This window comes from Arachis stenosperma, chromosome 3, assembly GCF_014773155.1.
Source record: "Arachis stenosperma cultivar V10309 chromosome 3, arast.V10309.gnm1.PFL2, whole genome shotgun sequence".
In the NCBI taxonomy this organism is placed as follows: Eukaryota; Viridiplantae; Streptophyta; class Magnoliopsida; order Fabales; family Fabaceae; genus Arachis; species Arachis stenosperma.
The window spans coordinates 145,623,428-145,650,151 of NC_080379.1; the positions used below are offsets into that span (position 1 = coordinate 145,623,428).

General features: G+C 37.0%; 1 protein-coding gene and 1 non-coding gene across 2 annotated transcripts; one reads left to right on the plus strand and one right to left on the minus strand.

The window, feature by feature from the left end:
• Positions 1–1,035: 1,035 nt before the first annotated feature.
• Positions 1,036–2,181, minus strand: LOC130966825 (uncharacterized). Its single transcript, XM_057891649.1, has one exon. It carries the CDS (start codon positions 2,179–2,181, stop codon positions 1,036–1,038), a length of 1,146 nt encoding a protein of 381 aa, XP_057747632.1.
• A 771-nt stretch (positions 2,182–2,952) lies between these two features.
• Positions 2,953–3,059, plus strand: LOC130972447 (small nucleolar RNA R71). Its single transcript, XR_009083614.1, has one exon. It is a non-coding gene; the product is annotated as a small nucleolar RNA R71 (small nucleolar RNA).
• Positions 3,060–26,724: the final 23,665 nt, after the last annotated feature.

The window sequence follows — 26,724 nt, forward strand, 5'->3', positions numbered from 1 at the left end:
AAAAAGAGAAAAGAGAAGAGAGGGAAAGAAGAGGGAAAAGAGAAGATATGTAAGAGAAAGGTAGATATGAGGTGGTAGCCGGCGGCAGCGGCCAGCGGCGGGCTGACCGGTGAGACTGGGCGGAGAAGAGAGGAAGATGGCAGCCAAGAAGAAGAGAGGAAAAGAAGAGAAGGCTGCCTCTCAACAGGGCAGCTCGCCCTATTAACGCTAATTCGCGACCTGTGCGGACGCACAGGGGCCTATGAGGACGCACAGAAGCAAAAACTTAGAGAGAGTGCGAACGCACACAACGTGCGAATGCTGCGACCAGAGAGGTTGCAAAATAATGTGCGGGCACACAAGAGTGTGCGCTCATACAGAGGAACATTTTTTTATGTGGACAAAAGTAGGTGTACGTGCGCACAAAGGTCCGTGCGCACGCACAGAGGGTGAGAATGGGAAAGGTTGTTCCCACGCACAGGTCATTCCCTTGCTCCCACCAGAGGGTCTAACAAAAGGTGTGCGGACGCACACGTCTGTGCGTCCGCACAGATGAAGCGCAAAAAAGGACTCGTGCGTACGCACGCAGTGTGCACACGCACAGATCGGAAAAAAGGAGGTAGCGCGCACGCACAGGCTATGCTGGCACTGCGACCAATGGGCATGTTAAGTTGCGTGCAAACGCTCAGGCTTGTGCGGCCGCACAGATGGCTAAAAACGCAGAGTTGTGCGCACGCACAGCTTGGTGCGTAAGCACAGATGCCCTGTTTCAGAATTTTCTTTTTTCTTCAAAACTAAGGTTCCCAACCTTAGCACACTAACATACCATCCTCAAATCATTCGAACAAGCACAAAAACATAGTCCACAGGTAATTCAACTTACATAACTCAAAATCATGAAACAAACCTAAGCTAAGCATTATATCACAAGGAAACAAATAGTTCAAAAAAAGCTATAAACAAGAGATAGAGCTAGGAAAATGTCACCATGGTGGGGTGTCTCCCACTAAGCACTTTGGTTTAGAGTCCTAAGTTGGACTTGCATGGCTTTATTGGTCATTTAGGAAGTTCCCCAAGGAGGAAAATCTCCAACTCCTTTGCTTGCTTTGGTTGAGCATGATCCTTTGAATTTGACTCTTTTGCACTATCCTCTTTTCCTTGCTCCTTGCCATCTTCACTTACTTTGTCTTCAACTATGTCGCATCCAAAAATAGAGTAAGCTCCACGAATGGGCTTGTCAGACTCCTCCAAAGTGAACTTGACTAATTTGCCATCCGACTCAAAAGAGTAGACTCCCGAGTGTGCATCTAACTTGAAACGGGCCGTCTTCAACAATGGTCGTCCAAGGAGTATTGATGATGGCTTGGTTGAGTCAATAGGAGGGGTCTCTAAGATGTGAAAATCAGCTGGAAAGAGTAATCCTTGAATATTGACTATGACATTCTCTGCAATCCCCACAACTGACACAATACTCTTGTCGGCTAACACAAATCTCGCCCCGGATCTCTTAAGAGGTGCTAAGTTCAATCTCTCACAGATGGGAAGTGGCATGATGTTCACACACACCCCCAAATCACACATACAGTCCATGAACTTAGTCCCACCAATCAAACAAGCGACCAAACATGGGTCGGGATCATTACATTTTTTAGGAAGTAAAGAAGAGATAGAGTTATCTACCGACTTTTTGTTGAAGTTGCCAAGCTTGTCTTTGTGAGTACAAATATTCTTGAGGAACTTGGCATATTTTGGCACTTGTTGAATAGCTTGAAAGAGAGGGACGGTAACTTCAACTTTCTTAAAAACTTTCACCACAGTAGGGTCAAGATCTTCTTGCTTCTTTGCTTTCTTAGCTATAGTTGGGAATGGAATGGGAAAGGGCTCTTCAAGCAAGGTCTTTCTCTTTGGCTCCTTGACCTTTGGTGGTTCTTTTTCATCTTTATTAATATCTTCATCTCCACTCCTCATCACCTCTATTTCATCTTTCACCTCCTCATTGTTTGTCTCCTCATTCAACTTTGAAGGTATAGCCACATTCTTATCCAACTTAGTACCACTCCTAAGAATAATGACATTTATGCTTCCTTTAGGATTGGGTTGAGGTTGGGAGGGTAAACTACTCGAGGTTGAAGCTTGTTGGGTGCTTTGTGTGGTTTGAGGAGGGAAAGTCAAACGGGTAAGGGCTTCGGCTATTGTAACCATGTAAGCATCTTATTTCTTATGAAACTCTCTTTGTTCTTGCATGAAGGTATGGATTGTGTCATTCATGTGGGATTGATTGGAGGAAAAAGCTTGGTTAACTTGAGTAGGATTGGATCTACTGTTTAGATGTTGATACTTCACTTGAGATGGAGGTTGTGGGGGTTGTTGATATGGTTGTTGGTATTGTGGTTGGCCTTGGGGGTGTTGATGGTAGTAGACTTGAGCATTTTGGTTGGGTTGAGCTTGGAAAGCTTGGTTCCTCCTTTGGTTTGAGTTATCCCTCCACCCTTGGCCTTGATTACCTCCATGTGGGTAGGGTCCTTGGGTATAATTAGGTCTTTGTGGGTAGGAGTTAGCAACCGCCAATGTAGTGTTCTCTTGAATTTGAGGGCACTCATCAGTGTAGTGAGTAGTACAAGAACAAACACCACATATCCTTGCTGGTCCTTCGGTCCTAGGAGGTTAAGGTGGGGCATTTATCAAAGCTTAAGGGATTTGTTGTCCTTGGGTGATTTGCCTTAACAAATTGTCATTTCACCAAGGGTCTTAGTCAAAATAGCATCTCTGGAGGGAGAAACCTCGCTCACAGCTTTTGGTTGTGGACTTCTAGCCCTAGAGTGTTGAGTAGAATCCGCTAGGTCCGATATAACTTCCCATGCTTCCACTGCGGTCTTGTTTTTGGTCAATGATCCCCCACTTGTGGCATCCAAGAGAAGCTTATCTTGGTGGTGCATTCCTTGACAGAAATAACTGATCAAAACCAACTCATCTATCCGGTGGTGAGGGCAAGCTTCCAGTAACTTCTTAAATCTCTCCCAATATTCATACAAAGTCTCCCTATCCCGTTGCACAATGCAAGAAATCTCTCTTCTCAGCTTGTCTGTTTTTTGGGGAGGGTAGAACTTTTTCAAGAATTCATTCCTCAACAAGTCCCAATTGGATCTAACTTCCCCCGACTGAGTATAAAACCATTCCTTCGCTTTTCCTTCCAAAGAGAAAGAGAAAGCGAAGACCAACACCGCGGCTTCATCCACTCTATGTCTTCTCGCAGTTGCACATGCAACTTGGAAATCCATAAGGTATTTCAGAGGATCTTCCCCAAGCAATCTATTAGACTTGGGGAGCAAGTTGATTGTGCCAGACTTAAGTTTAAAATTCGGATCCAAGGCCGGATATAGAATCTGAAGTTGTTGCAAGGCAAGATCAGGAGCTCCAGCTTCCTTCAAGGTAATCCTTCGAGGTGGGTTCGCCATGACGGTGTCACCTGAGTCACTCAAAGGCAGTTCAGTACTCCCCACAGATGAATATAGAGTCTCCTTGTTGATTGGAGAATGATGGTCACGGATAGGTGGTGATAGTGAATGGGAATGATCCTCAAGGGAGCCTGCTTCACTATTCACAAAAGCTAGCCGGCGCCAAACTTGCCTTATATTAGTTAAAGTTCTTTCAATTTCTGGGTCAAAAGTGACCAAGCTCAGGTCCGGAAGCGACCGTGTCATTCAATTGAGGAGGCAATGAAAGCATGCAATTATGAAAGGTAAAACAAAAGTAGGCAAGTAAGCAAGAACTAACGTAACACTCTATAACTACCAAAACTAACTAAAGAGGGAAAGTAGTATCTATAATTAATGCCAAGTAGCAAACCAAAAATCAACTATTCACACTATTCACCTATTTACACAACCAAAATCATGGCACTCATTGCACTTAAAGTGAAGTCCCCGGCAACGGCGCCAAAAATTTGAAATTTGACGATGCCTAAGAGCACAGGTTTGGATTTTCACACTAAAAGTAGAATTTGTCCGTTGCAAGTATAGTCCAAACCCAATAATTGAACATCAATCAAATGTTAAATTCAAATCAATTATAAACCTTGATCGAGAGTAATTCAACCTCGGGTCGTTCTCCCTAGGAGTTGCAATTAAGTGTACATTTATTGGCTATGAGAGAAGTAAGGGGGTTTGACGATAGCAATTGGCAAGAAATTAGAATGCAAGAAGGTAACTTAACATGCAAGGAATTAAATAAAGGCGAGTGAAGGCAATTAAAATGGAAATTGAAAGCTAAAAAGGGCTCTTGGCAAGAAGTGGGTAGTTAAGGATTCATATCCTAGTTGTTGACCACAAACATAGTAATTGTGTGTGAATTAATCCCAATTAGTCAACCCTACATCGATGATAAGTCAACTAGGCATAATTAATCTCAATCCCTAAGTCCTAATCAACTCACTAATTAGCTTAGTGAAAGATTAGCGTCAAGGGAAACCAAATTAATTAACAACCCTCACACAATGTGGAATGGACATCCACCACTCAAGTTCACCCAAACCACACAAGTTTCCACCCAAGAGTATAGAAAACTAGGCTAAAACCCAACCAAGTATTTTGTCAAACACTTGGTGGATATGAAAATAAAGCATGATAAAATGACAAAAAATAATAAATGCTACAACTACCAAGCAAGGAAAATAAAGATAGCAACTCAACAAAGCAATAAATGACATGAAACATAAAATTGCATTAAATGTAAATTAAAGTGACAAGAGTGTTCATAAACATAAAAGGCAACTGAAATGAGAAATTAACAAGATAAACAAGGAAAATTAAGACAATAAAGCAAGGAAAGGTAGAAGAGACTAGATGAAAACAAGAATTAAAAAGGAAAATTACAAGAAAAGTAAACTAATAACCCTAATTCTAGAGAGAGGGGGGAGCTTCTCTCTCTAGAAAATAACCTACATAATGCTAAACTAACCCTAATATCTCCCTCCCCCCCCCCTTTCAAATGGAGTGAGGCCTTGTCTAATATAGGAAGAATCAGCTTCAGAAGGTCCAAAAATTGGACTCTGGAGGCCCAGAAATTGCCCCCAGCGATTTTCATTAAATTAGTCACGCATTGGGACCTGTGCGCACGCACGCATGCTGATTTTCCTCTTGTGCGTACGCACACATGGTTATGTGGCTCTTGTGCGTACGCATAGGTGGTTGTGCACACGCACACTCCAGTGTGTGCTTCTCCTTTGTTTTCCTCATGCTTTCTCCCTTTGTACATGCTTCCTTCCACTTTTGCCTTGCCAAACTTGCCTCTAGGACCTAAAATCACTCAACAAATATGTCATGGCATCGAATGGCATAAAAGTGGGATTAAAATTCACTAATTTAAGCTCAAAATAGCATGTGTTCACAATTAGGCACAATTTAGAGAAAAAATACAAAAGCATGCTATTTACGTGAATAAATGTGGGTTTATGTGATGAAATCCACTCAAATCAAACCAAAATATATCATCAAATATGGATTCATCAATGACCTACTAAGAGATAGCTTAGATGGAAAGTTAGAAATTGAGAGTCCTATGGATATGATAATTCCATATTATGAACAGGCATTTGATGAGTTAATCGACTTTGTTTTTCCGGGTTTAGTGCATAGCTATTTGTCAAGGAATTGTTGTAATGATCGAACAATACTAGCATCGAATTTAGATGTTGTTGACATGAATAGTCAACTACTATAAATTGTTCCTGGTATTGAAAAGGTGTATCTTAATTCAGACAACTTTGTATTGAATAAGGTAATATGGAAAATCACTTGGAATTTTTTGTCCCAAAGTACTAAATGTTCTTAATTGTTCTGATCTTCTACCTCATAAGCTCACACTTAAAATTGATGTTCCAGTAATGCTACTTACGAACATAGACCAGTCAAATAGCCTATGCAATAGTACAGGACTACAGGTTAGCAAACTTGGAAATCACTTAGTTAAATGCAAAATTCTAACAAGAACCAAAATATGAGGAATCGCATCAATCCCCAGAGTGAATATAGTTCCAAATAATGACAACATTCTAATCAAGTTCCAGAGAAGACAATTTCCATTGATAGTGTCTTTTAGTATGACAATAAAAAAGGCTCAATGACACACATTGAAAAATGCTGGTCTGTACTTTCAAGAGTTAAGAGCAAGCAAAGAATAAAGTCTTTAATTCAGAATAATGAGGGATGTCTAAGAATTGCACGATTAATGTTGTGTATAGAAAAGTCTTTAATAAATTGAGATCATTCGATACTGGTTTAATCAATTGGTATCTCTTTGTTGTTAATTGTATTTTTTCATATTTTCTTTTGTAGTTGGATAAAAATTTTAATATAAATAATATTTAAATTTTATTTGATACAGGATCAAAGATAGAGTCTATCGATGAGCCACTACAAGAAAAATGATGAATACTGTTGAATTTACTGGCAAACTTAGCGGCGATTTTTTTTTACAGTTACGAGTGACAATTCGCTCTCAAAAAAATTATCGTCGGATTCTATAATCTGTCCCTGATTCCGATGAGAGGCACGAAATTCACTTTATAAGCGCCAATTTTATTGTCGGAAATTTTCGAGGGGTAATTTGAGTTAGTGAAACGGGTCGTTTTGGACATCGAACGATACCTTATAGTCAGATATATCTGCTGGTAAAAATTGAATGAAATTCGAATTTAGGAACCCTTCCCTCTCACTTCTGCAATCTCACCCTCTCTTCTCTCCTTCTTTATCACCTTGATTCTCCCTCTCCTCTCTTTTTAAATATTGTCGTTGTTGCCAGCGGTCCATCGTCATTGTTGTTGCCTTGTAAGTTGCTGTTGCTACTGCCTTGTGGCTCACCGTAGCGGCTGCCTCGTGTTGGGTTATCGAATCGGCCTTATGGTCGGGATAGAGGGTCTACTGGTACTCCTAGTACTTCTGGGTTGTCACCCTCTAATCCGAGTATCTCTGGGATGTCATACACAATAAGGGCACAGGATTAGCCGTTCATCATGGTCCCTAACTCCAACTCCGCGCTTCCTTCTACTATGCCACCCCACCACCAAGAAGTCGTCCTATTGCTTCACTAGAGTGGACTCTTCCACCACCTCCATCCACTCAGTAGCCTACCACTTTGATGATGATGACACCTCCAATGACAGAGACCACAGTGTCAGATTCGTCTCATGGATGGCAGCCAGATTTCCCTCTACCACCACCCATCGTACAGATGACATTTTGGCCTGATGGTTTAATGGTGTGAATACTATTTTAATGACTTTTAAACTCAATATAGTTAGTTTACTTTAGCTAGATTCAATTTTCTCGTTTTAGATAGGTTTGATTTAGGTTAGTAGGTTTGAACTACTGAAAATGTTTGCGAATTCTTGATTGTTTATGGATATTGCTACTAATTTTGTGTTGTATGTTGCCATAATAGTTTGTTTGTAAATTGTTTAAGTGAATTGTTGATGGACAGAGTTTTAGGTGCCTTCCAATTATCGATGAAACTCTACCGAAATTTTTAAAAATTCTAAATATAATTGAAGTTCAAATTTCACTTAAACTACCAATCTTAAGTTTTTCATTGATAGGTTTGCACCAAATAACAATGCATGTACACAGAAGTGTAACAATGTCATTAAGTTGATGTACGACCACCCATGACCAAGCTACAAGAATATTCATACTGAGATCAGAGAGTGATGGTTTTAGAACTGGGCGGTGAGAACTCAACATATTCAAACCTTAGCTAGTCTATATCTCTATTTTGTTTAATGCAGTATACTTTGATTAACTAGTGCTAAATGCTTCTTTGAACAAGAGAAGTTTATATGAGATAAGACTCATGATCAGGACGATCTTCAACCATCGAATGGCTACACAACTTCAGCAGATGATGGAGGACATATATGAAAGGCGCAACCACCTTACTATTTGGCTCTCTCTGGACATTAAGAAGCAACTGCACATCCATTGGGGATCGGTGAATGGTTCAGACGTCGCCTTCTAACAAATAGAACTAACAAGGCATCAGCCAGGATGTTGAAGTATACAGGTGGGTCAACGACTTTTATGAAGACAAAGGCCAGGCTGGGATGTAATTTGTTTCATTTTGTTATTGAGTTCGTTTTGTCTTTGAAATATAATGTCATTATTACTTGATTTTAACATATTGTTTCAACATTTGTAGTCTAAGTCTTTAGATCGTGATGCTACGATGGCAGAGACCTTCAAGTATACTCACACCTTGAATGAAAGAACAAGGAGAGATTTGCTTATTAGCTGTCTACGGATCATTATGTAAGAAAACATCATGTGATATAAAGTTTTTAATTAACTGTAGTCCTAATCGTAGCATGTGTTACATAGAAGTCTTACATGCAGAGATTGGAGGCTGCAACCTAGCAATCTCAGCATACTGAAGACGATGGCAACAACTTCGCTGCATTAGTCATCGATCCTAACATAGTTTGACACGAGACTGCATTTGAGCCATACAAGAATCGCATCTATGGACTTGGATCATTCTTTGTCGATAACCTCCGCACCTCCACATTGAAACCTTCATCCACCTCTGCCACCAGCTGGCCCGTCGATCCTGAGGACGGTGTCAATTTGAGGAAGCAGGTGCTGGAGCTCACCTAGAGTCTTCACCAACAGGCTCAACAGCTGCAGCAGTTTGAGGAGAGGTGTTAGGAGATCCTCACACGCATGTCAGACACAGATTCCCTCAAGCTAGAGTGGAGGCAGGAGCTAGAGCAACTTCAGCGAATGGAGCAACAAATGACAGTGTAATAAGATTAGATGCGCTCTAGAGGCAGCGACACTGCTGGAGGTGTACTGACATCACCGCTTAGTCTGCTGCCTCAGCAGGACCAGGAGGATGACGATGTCAATAACTATCAAGATCTGTAGTGACTAGAGTTTTGTTCTAGGCTGTTTCATTGTATTTTATTTATTTGACTTTTTATTTTATTTGTACACTTGATATTTAGTTTACCATATTTGAATTCTATATTTAGAATTTGACTACTAATTATGCAAAAAATAAATTTAAATAAAAAAAGAATTTGACCATGATAGGATTAGTATTGGGCCTATAGCCTAATTAGAGAATTATAATATAAATAGGAGTACGATGCAATAATGTGAGATATCCATGATTTAATTGAAAACTCTACGTTCTCTCTTTAACCCTAATCCTAGGAATTTCTATTCTATTTTCTCTAAATTTCTATCAAATTCTCTATTCTTTGATACAAATTCGTATCAGGCCACTAATTGTGTTAAAAAATTTTAAAAATTACAAATTTATCGTCGAATTTATCAGAAAAAAAATTTGATGGTAGTTAGACAAGAAGAAAATAGTGGAGCACCAAAATTATCGGCAAAAATTTTCTGCCTGTAATTAAATAGTTTTTAGCCAATACGTCGCAGAATTCACCGGTAGTTACCGTCAAATTGAAAAATCCCACAGTAATTGGTTACCAGCGAATATTATACTGTTAGAATATTTCTGATGAAAAATCCGCCGTTAAAATCGATAATTTTTAGCATTTTTCTTGTAGTGAACAATGATCAATATTTGGAGATATAAACGGAAGTTTTGTTGTTTACAAAAAAATATATACGTATATTTTTTCATACAAATTAAGACATTAATTTATTTCATATTACGCTTTTTTTTTAATTGATTCAATTATTTTTTGAGTTTTTTTGTTATATATTTTATTTAATATTCACATAAATAAAAAATATGAGCTTTATTTAAAATATAATATATGGAAGAACATCTTTTTATTAAATATACCTCAAATATAAAAAAAAGTATTTCTAATTATATTCTAAAACAACTTTCAACTTTCAACTAAAGTATCCTAAAACAACTTTCAACTAAACTATCCAACATAGATTAATTAATACATGATTACTTTTCAAAAATATTTAAAAGATAAAATTATTTGAAATAGTTTAATTTTTAGGTATTTCTAATCACACTCATATTCTCTTGAACATGCAATCGAACCCATTTTTATATAAATTTTCATGTGATAGTCTCAAGTGAAGAGATTTATAAGTAATATCTAAAATTAAAAATAGTAGAAATTCTAACTTTTTTTTAATTATATTATAATTTTTAAATAATAAATTTAATTTTTTTATATTTTTAAAAAAATAAGATATATACTTAACTTTTTTTATTTAAATATTAAAAAAGTAAACCAAAACTTCCAATCATCTCTTTAGAATTTACAAAAATTCGACTAAAGTAGCATAAAACAAAAAAGATCACACCAATCATATCATAATCTTTTAGGATTAGACTGTCAGAGTATAAATTTTATATATTATAATAAAATAATTATTTTTTTAAATACCAAAAATAAATTATTAATTAATTATCAATATACTTTTGTATTTTTATTTATATTTCAATTATCTATACTAAATATAATGAAAATATAACAAAAATTAATGTTTAACTTTTTTCTAAAATACTCTTCATATATATAACCTAAAATATATTTTTTTATTATAGCAATAACTTGAATCCAAATTTTTTTTATTAAGTTGTAGACAACTCACTATTTCAACTAATTCTATTTTTATTATTTTTTATATATTTAATAAATCAAAAGTGAATCCAAAATTCTATTGATACACCAGTAAATATAAATTTAGTATAATTATATTATTTATAAAATTAATTATAAATATAAATTTAATTTAATTATATTATTAAAAAATTTAGAATATATATCCAAATCGATGTCTAAAAAATTTTTTATTAGACGTTTTTATTTTTAAAAAGATTATTATACAGAAGTTTTTAAACTTTATAAAAATAAGATATATAGGTCATTCTATTACACTTTTAAAGATTTATTTATCCAAATAAAAATAATAAATTTGATTAAGGTGAGATTTATAAGTTTTACTTTTGTAAAATTTAAGAACTTCGATGTAATAAAAGTTTTTAGAAACAAAAAATCTAACTCAAAATTTTCTAGAGACCTATTTGAATATATATTCTAAAATTTATTATAAATGTTAGTCAAATATTAGTAGTCAAATTAATAAATGAATATTGATGATTTTTTACCCACAAGAAAGTAATAATAAGTCAAAAGGTGACAACAACGTGTTTATAGATCAACAAAAGCACTAAATAAAAGTGGTCATAATAATTAGAGCTTTCATAAGAAAATGAGATAGATGTCTCCATATTCAAGTTGTTTATTGATTTTTCTTTATTCTCATCAGCTTATTTAAAAGGACAGTGCTACAGTGATAAAAAAATATTGTTCTTTCTGAAGGACGACACGTCCTGACTGGAAGTAGAAACTACGGACTGTAACCCATAAAAAAAAAATTAATCAGTTAAGTATAATTTTGTATTAATAATTATGATTATATTTTTTGACTTTTTTATTTCTGATCAGTAACATTTTTTACAGTTGGACTTTTTTGCCACATAGATGGATTGGGATAAACAAAAATGGGTTAGACAAGGATAGCTTAAACTAGCACAAATTCTTGATTCTTAGACACCACTTGTTGATTTAGGGTCTCTCTTTATTGATGACCAAAATGGAATGTCTGTACCCCATAAAACTATAATATTTTAACTCTTCTCTCTCTTGGCTTAAACTCCGTTTAATAATAATAATAATAATAATAATAATAATAATAACTATGTGAAAAGAAGGGTTGAAAGAGTTAGGGTTTAAAGAGAAGGGTGTATGTTTTTGTCTCTCTGTCAGTGTATAAATGTAAAGGTTAACGGCAGGAGACGCTGAAAGGCTTGACAAATCAAAAGCTGATAAAAGAAAAGCAATGGGAGTAGGACTGATTAGTGTCAGAATAATTTTGCAGGTAAGCTTTTTTAACAAAACTCATGTATTTAGTACATTGAAGATTATGCTTGGATGTATGTTTATGCAAAGGTGTGTTTGAGTTGTGAGAGTGAAAAAAAGTTAAAATTAGAGTCAGAGGATTTTTGTTTACAAAAGAGGATGCGATAAAAAATAAGAAAATGAAATTGATGCCACATTTTCTTTATTTGTAAGTGATTTGTTATTAGTGATTTGTTGATAATGCATATAGTTTTTTATGTGAGAAGTTTTCTTTACTTGAAAATGGGTGAAAATAATTTTTTAGAAATAATAAAAGGTTCTTTTTGATGGTGCATGTTTGACTTTAAAATTTTTTAGCATAAGTTGGTGAGTGGTACAAGTGTAGCGTACTTTATTCATATGTCGAAATGAAATTATATTTAGGTAATTGTATTTTATTTCTGGAGATGTAAGTATATCATGTATTGATTTTGATTAATATTGCAAAAGTGTAAATAAGTGAGTATAATGGGATGTTTTTCATCAAATATTACAAAATTAATAAGTAGAGTTGGTTTACGGTTTAGATATTATATTTGGAACTAATCAATTACAGTGGCTACGAGAATTTTTGTTGTTGTTTTAGTGATTACTAATTTTTTTTATTTATGTTGCTGTAATTATCATTCGAGGGTACTCCTGGTTGAATTAATTGAATTGATAAATTTATTGAAAATTTTCATAATATTTAAAAGTTAATTGTGTATATGATTATAGATAGAGTGTAACAGAACTGTTAGAGTAGGAGCTTGAAGTCATGGTACGATGGGCTTGGATTTTAGTGAAGAAAGGCTAAGTAATGACCATACAGAGGCTGAGACTAGAGATGAATTGTTGGATGAAGAAGCCAGTGACTATAGAGATGTATTGCAATTGAGTAAGGAAGCTATAATGAGAAAGGCATTCCAAAGCGATAAAGCAAAATATGAATTTTACAGGAGGTTTGACAAAAGTTTTGGTTTTGGTATTTGTAAGGGTGATTCGTGCAAAGATGAAAGTGGAAGAGTTATTCATAGGAAAGTTTTTTTTTAATAGAGTGGGTCTGAGACAACATCATCACTATGATAGGCTAGATAGACAGAGAGGTCACAGACCGAAAACGCGCACAAATTGTAAGGCAAAACTGTCAGTCTACCTTGATGTGGTCAGTGGCATATGGAGGGTGAGAAAAATAGTATTAGATCATAACCATTATTTAACTCCAGTATATAGAGTCCATATGATGACAAATTTTAGAGAAATAAGTTGTTCTGCTAAAGCACAAATATTTGGTATGCAGACTCATGGTATTCCGATATTTAAGATTTTGGGGTATATGATTGAACAGGCCGGTGGCTATTCTCTAATGGGTTTCACTAAGAAGGATAAATGCAATTATATTCACAAGGCTAAGTGTGTAAAAATTATAGATGGAGATTTTAATGCGGTTGTGGTATATTTGGAGGAAAAAGCGGGGGCGGATCCGATATCCATGGCAAGGTATAATATTGCTAAGGATAATATGCTAGCGAATATGTTTTGGGCTGACGGTGGCAGTAAGGTTGATTATTAATACTTTGGGGACGTTCTTGTTTTTTATTCGACCTACAAGAAAAATAAATATCGGAGACCGTTGGTGATATTTTCTGGTTCAAATAATCACAAGCAGACAACAATATTTGGGTTTGAATTAGTGTTAGATGAAAGTGTTGGTGTTAGACGATAATATTTGGTGGAAAGTGTCATGGTAATGGTGATTTACACATTGTTAATGTGAGCATTAATCAATTCGATTTTTTTCGTTTCAGAGATACATTTTTTGTTAAGTAGAATCGGGTTGATTTTTTGGTTGTGGCTTCAAATTTTGTGAAACTTATCATGATAATAAATTTCAGTTGGAAAACATCAATAGCCCATCAAAAATATGAACAACAACAATAATAACAATAATAAAAATAAAATCAAATTGGGTTAGTCTAATAGTTAGTTCTCTAGATGCTTAAACAAATGTCGAGGATTCGAATCCCACCTTGTGCATGCAGCAACTCATTGGCCAGCGACAAATGCTTAAATGGAGCTTAGTATCGTGGCGGATTAATCCTTGATCTGCCGGATTGGGAATACTGTGAAAAATAAAAAAAATAAAAAAATAATAATAATATCAAATTTATTTTTTTTATAGTTCTTATTTTCAAATAATTTAACTCATACTAAATTTTATATCAATTTTCAATTAATATTCACGAATTTTAAATTTAAAAACTAATTTTTTGGAAAAAAATCAAATACACATAATCTTAAGTCTTAAACCTATATTAATATATTTTATTAATTCACTTTGTCTTACAATATGAACTTTTGTTACTTGTTTCTGTCTCGTTTACCTATCGTACTCCAAGATATAACACCACAACATAAAATAAAAGTATGTAAACACAAGAGATAGACGTTTTCATTATTTTGTATATTCTAAACGACAATAAAATAAAAACCAACAAAATCAAGAATAATATGATTAATAAAATAAAAAAAAACATAGATAAAAAATAGTTAACCACATTATTAAATGATTAAAGAAAAAATAGAGTTGTGAAATGAAGCTCTAACTAATTTACCTATTATAAAACTAAAATAAATTAATTCTTATTTGTAAAAAATATTTAAAATTCCAAAATTTGACAATTTTTATTTTTATTAGATAATCTATTCAATAATATGAACTTATCAAATGTACTACAGCTAATCTTTTTTTCTACCTACCACAACAAAAATAATTTCATACTATGTCAAATGAATAAAAATTAAAGACCAAATACCCAACAACACAATAAAACAACAAAATAGCTCACACTAGAACACAAGAAAAAATGTTATTAGGCCCAAAATAAAAAAACCCAATCATAATCATTAACACAAAATTATACTTACCTAATTAATTTTTCCTCATGCGTCACAGTCTGCAGCTTCTGATTCCAGTCAGGACGTGCCGTCCTTCGGGAACAAGATAACATGTGTTCAGCGGCCTGCTTCTCCACATCTCTTCAGCTACTAAAAAAAATTTCTTTTATCACAGTAGCATTGACCTATTTAAAATGGCTTCTATAAAAAAATAGGGACAATAAAGCCGAAATATGTAACAGAAATAGGACCAATACAAAAAAAATAGAAAAAATAAATCAAACCTCTAGTTGCATGTGATGAGCAAAAATATACACTTTAAAGGGGCAAATATCTCCCTCACTTTTGTTGCTCTTCTTATTTTTACCGTATTACTGTGGACATGGGAGAGTAGTCTGATAGCCACGACTTTAAGATCATCTCAAGAGTGGCATTGCATGCCTTTAGGTTTGTATTGGTTGGATAAACCAAGTAACGTTAATAGTTTTTTTCCTCTTCTCTCTGCCTCTTTTCATTTTGTGGATGAAATAAGGAAGATTTTGAAGTAAATATTACAATTCGACAGCTGTAGAATTTATACCTACAAAATTTTCAAAAATTAAATACAATCAAGATGTTAAATCTCTTAGCAATAAAGGTAGGCTCTAGATTTGTTACAACAAAAATTTTATTTTTTTACTATTGAATTTCTTGTTAAAAAAAGGACTAAGCCACCAAAAATAACTATAAAAGATTGTTTCGTTGACAAAAGTAACCATAGAAGATCATAACTACTCAGATGCCCACAAAAGTTTAATCCCGTGTACAAAAATGACCAAACCTGATGTAGCCTTAACAGAGTGGCTTACGTGGACAATTTTTTTTTTTTACGATGGCACGTATTGCTAGGCCTACGTGTATTTAATGATATTTAGGGACAATATGAACTCTAATTCTCCGTTGGAACCCAATCTTCGTAGAGTGAAACCATACCTGAACACAAGTATCTATTGTTCCGAGCTATTCCACAATAAAGAAGAACCCTAAATTAATTTATTCTCAGAATTTGAGCAATGTTAAGAAGACAAGGAACTGCAAGCGAAGGAAGTAGATTTTCAGGAGCTTCACATTCACAGATGACGAAGAAAAAAATTCTGGATGAAAAATATCACCGTGGTGAGTATGTTGTCCTATTGGAATCTTCGACGGTTGCTAATCCTAGAAGATGGTTCATTTGTTTTTCCTTTTTTTGAAGGTATGAAGCATTATTTACTATAATTAGACAAGTATAGGGTTCCTCTGCATCTCTAATTTTTTTATTTTTTAGCTTCTGTAGAGTTGAGATTGTAATTATTTTATTTGAGTTGATGAAATTTATGGGGGATGACAAAGTTTGACAAGGTCTTTGATTAGAAGACTCAATGAGCATAAATGTTGTGTTACTAATCAGGATTTAACGAATGTTCCAGTAGACCACAGGGAGAGGAATGTTAACATAGCCATGAAGATTGAGAAGAAGATTGAAGGTGAAATAAACCTATGAGAGTATGACTTGTGTTCATATCTTTAGGATTGTTTCTGTAGTTTACACTTTTCTTGTTTGGAATGGTCGTATACAAGTGATTAAAAAGTTTGAGTCCAAAGTTTATGCATAAGAATAGTTTCGGTACAGGGTCTAAGCATTTTGTACTAGTGAAAAAGAATGTAGTTCATGTTTGAATGGAATGAAATATTTGCTATTTATTGCATTTTTATATTACCACTATTCTTAATAATTGTTAATTTTTTCCAACATTGACTAAGCCTTATGAGTTGAGTAATTAGTTAATCATAATAACATCAATATCAGAATATAATATGTGCTAAAAAATCTGCATAATCATTCATAAGGTTTTAGCAAATAATAAAAAAACCATAAGCATTCATAAGGTTCTTAGAAGCTACATCAATAACAGCTTGAATAGTGTATGTAGTATACAAAAATGACATGATAACCCAAAATAAAAATAGCTGAATATAAGTGATCTTAATCAGTAAAGTATTCAGGTAAATTACATAAACTCATATTTCAAGAAAATAAGATAATAATTGCTAATGATCATTTTAATTTGGTGTTGAATTGCTGCTCCCACTGGATAACCCATAGGTTGTGCCTTGCACAGTAGTAGATGCTCTGGGTGGTCTGAATCTAGGAACTAACCATCTTGGTGTAAGGTATGATATTGGTGTTGGCATAAACTGTGTTAATCTGAAAGTTGTGCCTGCACTAGCTCCTTGCATTGTATATGGGGTGGGTGGTCTGACAGATGCATTTGATGGCTACTGAGGAGTGTTCAAAGTTGGAGCCCGAGGCACAGGGATCTGAGTGCTCGATGGTGGCATAATGTTGGTGGCTTTTGATGGAGGAGGCCTCTTGGTAAATCTCTTTGTTGGTGGTGTACTTGCAGTCTAACCAGCATATTAGGAGATGGATTCAATATGGTAGTGGCCTATAAATTAAATTCGACATAAATATAAGTGAACTTAATAACTCCAATACGTTTGAGCAATTAACAAATTTAGATTTTACCTGTGGTTAGGTTCCAGCAATAAGAGATGCCTCAGCTTCTGCAGCTGCAATATCCAAGGCTGTCTCTGCCTCTATAGCCTCCAAGGTTTTCTCCTAATATATCTCAGCCAATCTTTCATCATCCTCATCCTGCTCTACATTAGCAAGTGGTACTTGTGTAATTGTTGCTACAGTAGAGTTTTGACCATTTATTGTAGCTTCCGTAGCTATTTCAGCTGCTGCTATGACCTCCTTTTTAGCGTTGCAACTTCTAGAATTATGCCCTTCCTATATAATAGTTGAGAATTTACAAACTGATCAAATAATTGATCACAACCGTACCAATCAAGAACAAATTAAGTAATTATTCAATCAACATTTCACAACTAATAGTGCACAAGACAAATATTTATAAACAAATATCTCCAACAATTATTGACAAATAATATTTCACAAACCTTTAAACAGTATTTGCATTTTATTTGACTATATTTCTTCTTTGTCCTATATGGGTCTGGGTTAACCTCAGGAGCATCCCTAGTGGTATCTCTCTTCTTACTGGGAATTCTAATAGGCTGTTTGTAATGAGGAGGCAAAATTGGTATAGTGTCTAGCTGTTGCCAATACTCTTGACTAGGCACCGGTTGAACTAAAAATTGGTATGTTGCATTATAAGCTCCAATTGGCAGCTATGTGTGTGCAATTTCTTCAGCCCTCCTATTTGATGTGACAGTGCTACACATGCATGCTTGCAGGGTATGTTAGTGAGCTGCCATAGTCTACATGTACAAGTATGCTTCTTGAGATCAACACTTACTTTCATAGGCAAGCATTGAACCTCAAAGATATTTCCACCATCATCCCTTGTACAGAATGGCCTCCAGCTATTACTCTCTTTCTTGTTTTTCTCCAATCTACTCTGTTGTACTGGACATAGCCTTCCATTGTATCCTCGCAACTTCTTATTTCTAGCCAAAATTCTCATAACATAACACCTTATCTCTTTCAGGAGGGTAATGAGTGGCTTTCTCTTAAACTTCTTACACTTTGAGTTGAATACATCACTATTGTTATTGCTGATATTATCCACCTTTGGCCATTCATTGAAGTGGGATCCTGACCATTGTTTTGGTGGAATGCGACTCAGATACTTCCAAGCATACGGGTTTAGTCTTCTAACTGCGGCCATGGCTGCTTGAAAGTCTTGGGGGGTTGTGCTTCTTGCACAAACCCAAACTGCACACTTGAGTTCTTTGCTTTTTCACTGCTCCGTGAAGTTGTGCCATATATGCATGGAATAAAACCTGTGTCGTACCCCCGGCATAACATCCTTTAGAGCTGGAATAAGACCCTGAAAAAATGTATAAACAGTTTGAATAATGAATTGACACGTTTATATGCAAGAAATGTACTTTTTGTTCACTAACTCCAAGAATCTTCTAATCTCCGACGGAGTCACAGAGGTCATGATGTCATCCTTGAGTCCTCCTTGGTACTTGATGCACTTCCAACCTTCATAGGACTCGGGAGCACCTTGGCAAACCCTCGAAAATCTGTAAAGTTATTCAAACTTGCTGGTGTACTGTGCCACTGTCATGGACCCTTGCTTCGGCTGCATGAGTTCCAATTCCATTACTTCCCTCATCGACTCCGAAAAGTACTTTTTATAGAACAGAGTCTGAAATAGTTCGCATGGAATGTCCCCATTCTGCAGTTGCATTAGACGGCACTCCCCTTAACACTAGTGTTGTGCCTCATCCAACAACTGATAAGCTACAAACTCTACGAACTAATTTTTCGGTACATGTTGAGCTTGCAACGCATGTTTCATGGCTTAAAACCAGTTATCTGCTTCAGTAAGATCCATCGATCCCTTAAAATTTGGGGGTTAACTTTCAGAAATGTTGCCAATGTCATCGGAACACCACCACCCAAGCCATGTCCTGAACCTTCTCCATTTCCATTGCCGTTACCGTTTCCATTGCCCATCCTTTCCATACCCTGAGCGGTCGCAACAGCATTCGCTTGCATAGTGCTTAGTAGGTTTTTGATTGCCGCCATGAACTCAACATGGTTATGATTCGGTAGGTTACCCTCCTTCTCTCCACGAGTACATCGACAACCTTGCCTGGGAGATGCCATTTGGGTTTTCTGTCCACACCAAACAATCGATATCAAGGTGATCAGTCTCGATATCTTAAGCTCAGTGCTTCAATTATCCCAAAAGTACTCACAAACAAGCATGCTATGCATATCAAACAGATAACCTAAATAGCATGAAAGAAAAATCAAACAATCCAGAGTATGCAATGAAGCACAATCAGTCCATCCCTCAGGCTCACGAGGACGAACCGCTCTAATACCATAAATGTAACATCTCGTTATCCTAAGCCTAACCTCTAGCCATAAAGCGAAAGATGACAAGGCGCCACGACAGTTCTAAGGCTCATACCTTAATAAATATAGAAGGACATAATAATACTAGGAGCTCGATGAAGGAATAAAATTCAAATTCGCATAAAGCGAAATTACAAAGCGCAAAGCGTTCATACACAATAACTTAAAGCGTGAAGGCACAAGATACAACATGAGACATAATACAATAATAGTCAAGATAGATATATATAAGTATGGTAGTCATAGAGTACTAGCCGCGGCTCGCGAAATTTAGGCCGACTAGTTATATACAGACATACCGAGTTTTTAAAAAAAAAAAACAGGTCATACAACTTATCTCTCAAAGTAGGCCTCTAGGGCAACAAAGTATAATAAAAAAAGTGACAGAACTACAATATAATAACCAAAACAGAATAATAAAGGGTCCTCTGCTTTGCCACCATGTGCAAACTCACCGAGGTGGGTTGCGACCTACATCTAAAAAACAACAACAACATATGGTTTGAGAACCGGAGGTTCTCAGTATGGTAACAGTGCCCAATATATAATATATAAGGTTCTGGGACACCAAAGGCAATCCTATAATTTCACATCAGAGATATTCAAGCTTAACAAAAAATAAGTAACTTGAGCCATAAACCATAAACAGGGTTATCTAAACTTAGGAGAATTTCTATCTAACACTAATCACACCAATGTATCCCACAACCTTCGCCAACCTAACCTCCGTGCAAGCCCAACGCCACCGCCTCCCGATCCTCCTCAACGGCAGTAAAGCACATTTAATGCAAACAAGTAAAGCACAAATAGTATTCAGATATAATAGATAAGTCAATTAGCATTTAGACATATTATTCAAATAGGCATAACTCATGTAATCAAAGAAAACAAGCAGATAGAAGATGCATATGATGAATGCCTAGCCTATTTAGCTCGTGATATCACTTGTCGGTTCAAAATGCCAACCCGACACATCCCCGGGATGTTGCCTTTTTGCCACGACTAAGATTATAGTGCCCTGCTCACTCTCTATAGTGCCCAATACTTTATCTTGCACCCCGTAAATTATAGTGCCCGACACACTCTTTCGGGTTATAGTGCCCGAGTTCACTCTAGCAGCAGAAAGGTTATGTGTGCGGGAGACTGCCACTGTCCTAACATCTCAACGTAGGCGGGAGACTGCCTCGGCCCCTACGCCGGCACCACTACCTCGACAAGCGGGAGACTGCCACAGACCTTGCCTAAGGCGCATAGCGACTTACCAATCATAACAATTCAATAATACAACGCAGCCCATTAATCAATATCAGTATTCCTCAAGTTCACAAATCTCATATCAATCCCAACTCATTCTCAAGTTCCAAACTCACTGGTGGACGAAATTGTGATCCATGTTCTAACTATTTGTATGAAATCATTATTATGGCATTGGTTGAATTCACAACTCCGTTCAACTAACCAGCAAGTGTACTGGGTCGTCCAAGTAATAAACCTTACGTGAGTAAGGGTCGATCCCACAGAGATTGTTGGTATGAAGCAAGCTATGGTCACCTTGTAAATCTCAGTTAGGCAGATTAAATGGGTTTATGGTTTCAAAAATAGAAATAAGAAAATAGAAGATATAAAAGGGATAGAATACTTATGCAGATTCATTGGTGGGAATTTCAGATAAGCGCATGGAGATACTGCATGGCTCAAGGACGCCTGCTCTCCTACTGCTTCAACTCAATCCTTCTTATTCCTTTCCATGGCAAGCTGTGTATAGGGGTTCACCGTTCAACGATGGCTACTTTCTATCCTCTCGGGAAAATGGTCCTCTGCGGCTGTCACTCGCATGGCTAATCGTCTGGAGGCATCACCTGGCCGAAGGCTACATCCCATCCTCGCAGTGAAAACTACGCTCACGCGCTCTGTCACAGCACGGCTAATCACTGGTTGGTTCCTGTGCCTACTGGAATAGAATCCCTTGATTCTTTTGCGTTTGTCATCACGCCCAGCACTTGCAAGTCTGAAGCACGTCACAGTCATTCATTACCGGAATCCTACTCGGAATACCACAGACAAGGTTAGACTTTCCGGATTCCCAGGATCCTACTCGGAATACCACAGACAAGGTGAGACTTTCCGGATCCTCATAAATGCCGCCATCTATCTAGCTTATACCACGAAGATTCTGTTGGGGAATCTAAGAGATACACATTCAAGCTCGGTTGCATGTAGAACGGAAGTAGTTGTCAATCACGCGCGTTCATAAGTGAGAATGATAATGAGGGTCATATAATCATCACATTCATCATGTTCTTGGGTGCGAATGAATATCTTGGAATAAGAATAAGAGAGATTTGAATAAAAGAAAATAGAATTTCATCAATACTTGAGGTACAGCAGAGCTCCACACCCTTAATCTATGGTGTGCAGAAACTCCACCGTTGAAAATACATAAGTGAAAGGTTCAGGCATGGCCGAATGGCCAGCCCCCTAAAATGTGATCAATAGCCTCTTAGGATGAAGAATAAAACAAAACTGAGACCAAAGATATCTAATACATTAGTAAATCATCCTATTTATAATAAACTAGCTCCTAGGGTTTACATGAGTAAGTAATTGATGCATAAATCCACTTCCGGGGCCCACTTGGTGTATGCTTGGGCTGAGCTTGATCAATCCACGAGCTGAGGCTCCTCTTGGAGTTGAACTCCGAGTTATGACGTGTTTTGGGCGTTCAACTCCGGATCATGACGTTTTTCTGGCGTTTCACTCCAGACAGCAGCATGTACTTGGCGTTCAACGCCAAGTTACGTCGTCAATTTCCGAATAAAGTATGGACTATTATATATTGCTGGAAAGCCCTGGATGTCTACTTTCCAACGCCGTTGAGAGCGCGCCAATTGGAGTTCTGTATCTCCAGAAAATCCATTTCGAGTGCAGGGAGGTCAGATTCCAACAACATCAGCAGTCCTTTTGTCAGCCTTTCTCAGAGTTTTGCTCAAATCCCTCAATTTCAGCCAGAATTTACCTGAAATCACAGAAAAACACACAAACTCATAGTAAAGTCCAGAAATGTGAATTTAACATAAAAACTAATGAAAACATCCCTAAAAGTAGCTTAAACTTACTAAAAACTACCTAAAAACAATGCCAAAAAGCGTATAAATTATCCGCTCATCACAACACCAAACTTAAATTGTTGCTTGTCCCCAAGCAACTGAAAATCAAATAGGATAAAAAGAAGAGAATATACTATAAATTCCAGAATATCAATGAGTATTAATTATAATTAGATGAGCGGGACTTGTAGCTTTTTGCTTCTGAATAGTTTTGGCATCTCACTTTTTCCTTTGAAGTTTAGAATGATTGGCTTCTCTAGGAACTTAGAATTTCAGATAGTGTTATTGATTCTCCTAGTTAAGTATGTTGATTCTTGAACACAGCTACTTTTTGAGTCTTGGCCGTGGCCCTAAGCACTTTGTTTTCCAATATTACCACCGGATACATAAATGCCACAGACACATAACTGGGTGAACCTTTTCAGATTGTGACTCAGCTTTGCTAGAGTCCCCAGTTAGTGGTGTCCAGAGCTCTTAAGCACACTCTTTTGCCTTTGGATCACGACTTTAACCACTTGGTCTCAAGCTTTTCACTTGGACCTTCATGACACAAGCACATGGTTAGGGACAGCTTGGTTTAGCCGCTTAGGCCTGGATTTTATTTCCTTGGGCCCTCCTATCCATTGATGCTCAAAGCCTTGGATCCTTTTTACCCTTGCCTTTTGGTTTTAAGGGCTATTGGCTTTTTCTATTGCTCCTTCTTTTTCTATATATTTTTTTCGCCATTTTTTTTTCACTGCTTTTTCTTGCTTCAAGAATCAATTTCATGATTTTTCAGATCATCAATAACATTTCTCTTTGTTCATCATTCTTTCAAGAGCCAACAATTTTAACATTCATAAACAACAAGATTAAAAGACATATGCACTGTTCAAGCATTCATTCAGAAAACAAAAAGTATTGTCACCACATCAATATAATTAAATTAAATTCAAGGATAAATTCGAAATTCATGTACTTCTTGTTCTTTTGAATTAAAACATTTTTCTTTTTAAGAGAGGTGAAGGATTAATGGATTTTATTCATAGCTTTAAGGCATGGTTACATACTAATGATCATGAAATAAAGACACAAAAACATAGATAACACAATACTAAAAACCGAAAACAGAAAGAAATAAAGAACAAGGAATGAATCCACCTCTAGTGGCGTCTTCTTCTTGAAGGACCAATGATGTTCTTTAGCTCTTCTATGTCCCTTCCTTGCCTTTGTTGCTCCTCCCTCATTGCTCTTTGATCTTCTCTTATTTCTTGGAGAATGATGGAGTGCTCATGATGTTCCACCCTTAATTGTTCCACATTGTGACTCAAACCTTCTAAAGAAGTGTTGAGTTGCTCCCAATAGTTGTTTGGAGGAAAGTGCATCCCTTGAGGCATCTCAGGGATTTCTTGATGATGAACTTCCTCATGCACCTCTTGAAAACCGTGAGGAGCTTCTCTTGCTTGCTCCATCCTTTTCTTGGTGATGGGCTTGTCTTCTTCAATGGAGACATCTCCTTCTATGATAACTCCAGCTGAGTAACATAGATGGCAAATAAGGTGAGGAAAAGCTAGCCGTGCCATAGGTGAGGGCTTGTCGGCTATTTTGTAGATTTCATTGGAGATGACCTCATGAACTTCTACTTCCTCTCCAATCATGATGCCATGAATCATGATGGCCCGATCCACAGTAACTTCAGATCGGTTGCTAGTAGGAATGATGGAGCATTGAATGAACTCTAACCATCCTCTAGCTATAGGCTTGAGGTCCAGTCTTCTTAGTTGGACTGGCTTACCTTTGGAGTCTCTCTTCCATTGAGCTCCTCCCACACAAATGTCCATAAGGACTTGGTCCAACCTTTGATCAAAGTTGACCCTTCTAGTGTAGGGGCGTTCATCACCTTGCATCATAGGCAAGTGGAATGCCAACCTTACATTTTCCGGACTGAAATCCAAGTATTTCCCCCTAACCATTGTGAGATAATTCTTTGGACTTGGATTCATACCTTGGTCATGGTTCCTAGTGATCCATGCATTGGCATAGAACTCTTGAACCATTAAGATTCCGGCTTGTTGCATAGGGTTGGTTAAGACTTCCCAACCTCTTCTTCGGACTTCATGTCGGATCTCCGGATACTCATTTTTCTTGAGCTTGAAAGGGACCTCAGGGATCACCTTCTTCTTTGCCACAACATCATAGAAGTGGTCTTGATGGCTCTTGGAGATGAATCTTTCCATCTCCCATGACTCGGAGGTGGAAGCTTTTGCCTTCCCTTTTCCTTTTCTAGAGGATACTCTGGCCTTAGGTGCCATTGGTAATGGAAAAACAAAAAAAAAGCTTATGCTTTTACCACACCAAACTTAAAATATTGCTCGCCCTCGAGCAATAAAAGAAAGAAGAGAAGAAGGAGAAGAAGAAAATATGGTAGTGAGGGAGAGAGGTAGGTTCGGCTTAGGGGAAGAAGGAGGGGTTGTGTTGTGTGAAAATGAAGTAGAAAGGAAGGGTATTTATAGGGAAAGGGGGGAAATTGGTTTGAATTTTTGAAGGTAGGTGGGGTTTATGGGGAAGAGTGGATGGATGTGAGTGGTGAATGGGGTAATTGGGAAGAGGAATTGAGGTGATTGGTGAAAGGTGTTGGGAAGTGTGACATGGGGAAGAGTGAATTTGGATTAGGAGAGTGTGATTAGGATTAAAAGGTAAGGTGGGAATATGTTAGGTGGGGATCCTGTGGGGTCCACAGATCCTGAGGTGATCCTGTGGGGTCCACAGATCCTGAGGTGTCAAGGAATTCCATCCCTGCACCAAATGGGCATGTAAAATGCCTTTGTGCATCATTCTGGTGTTTAAACGCCCATTGGTGCACATTCTGGGCGTTCAACGCCCATGTAAAGCATGTTTCTGGCATTGAACGCCAGTTTTATGCTTGTTACTGGCGTTCAGCGCCAGCTTTCCTTCTCTGGGCACATTCCTGGCGTTCAGCGCCAGGATGTTGCTTGTTTCTGGCGTTCAGTGCCAGAATGGTGCTCTGTTCTGGCGTTGAACGCCGGCCAGATGCACCTTACTGGCGTTGAACACCAGCCTGTGCGTCCTCCAGGGTGAAAATTTTTTCTTCTGCTGTTTTTGACTCTATTTTTAATTTTTATGAATTTTTCGTGACTCCTCATGATCATGTACCTAATAAAACACAAAATAACAATAAAATAAAAATTAGATAAATAAAATTGGGTTGCCTCCCAACAAGCGCTTCTTTAATGTCAATAGCTTGACAGTGGCTCTCATGGAGCCACAAGGTGATCAGGTCAATGTTGTATAGTTGTCCACACCAAACTTAGAGTTTGGATATAGAATTTTAACACCAAACTTAGAGTTTGGTTGTGGCCTCACAACACCAAACTTAGAGTTTGACTGTGAGGGCTCTTCTTGACCCTGAATTGAGAGAAGCTCTTCATGCTTACTCTCTTCTGTCACAGAGGGATGGCCTTGTGCCTTAAACACAAGGTATTCCCCATTCAATTGAAGGACTAATTCGCCTCTGTTGACATCTATCACAGCTCCTGCTGTGGCTAGGAAAGGTCTTCCAAGGATGATGCAGTCATCCTCTTCCTTCCTAGTGTCTAAGATTATGAAATCAGCAGGGATGTAAAGGCCTTCAACCTTTACTAGCACGTCCTCTACTATTCCATAGGCTTGTCTCAATGACTTGTCTGCCAGTTGTAATGAGAACAAGGCAGGTTGTACCTCAATGATCCCCAGTTTCTCCATTACAGAGAGTGGCATTAGATTTATCCCTGACCCCAGATCACACAGAGCCTTTTCAAAGATCATGGTGCCTATGGTACAGGGTATTAAGAACTTGCCAGGATCTTGTTTCTTTTGAGGTAGAATTTTCTGAATCCAAGTATCCAGTTCATTAATGAGCAAGGGAGGTTCACTTTCCCAAGTCTCATTACCAAATAACTTGG

Coding starts and splice junctions, on each gene's coding strand:
- LOC130966825 (XM_057891649.1), bottom strand. CDS start 2,181: ATGGTTACAATAGCCGAAGCCCTTACCCGTTTGACTTTCCCTCCTCAA.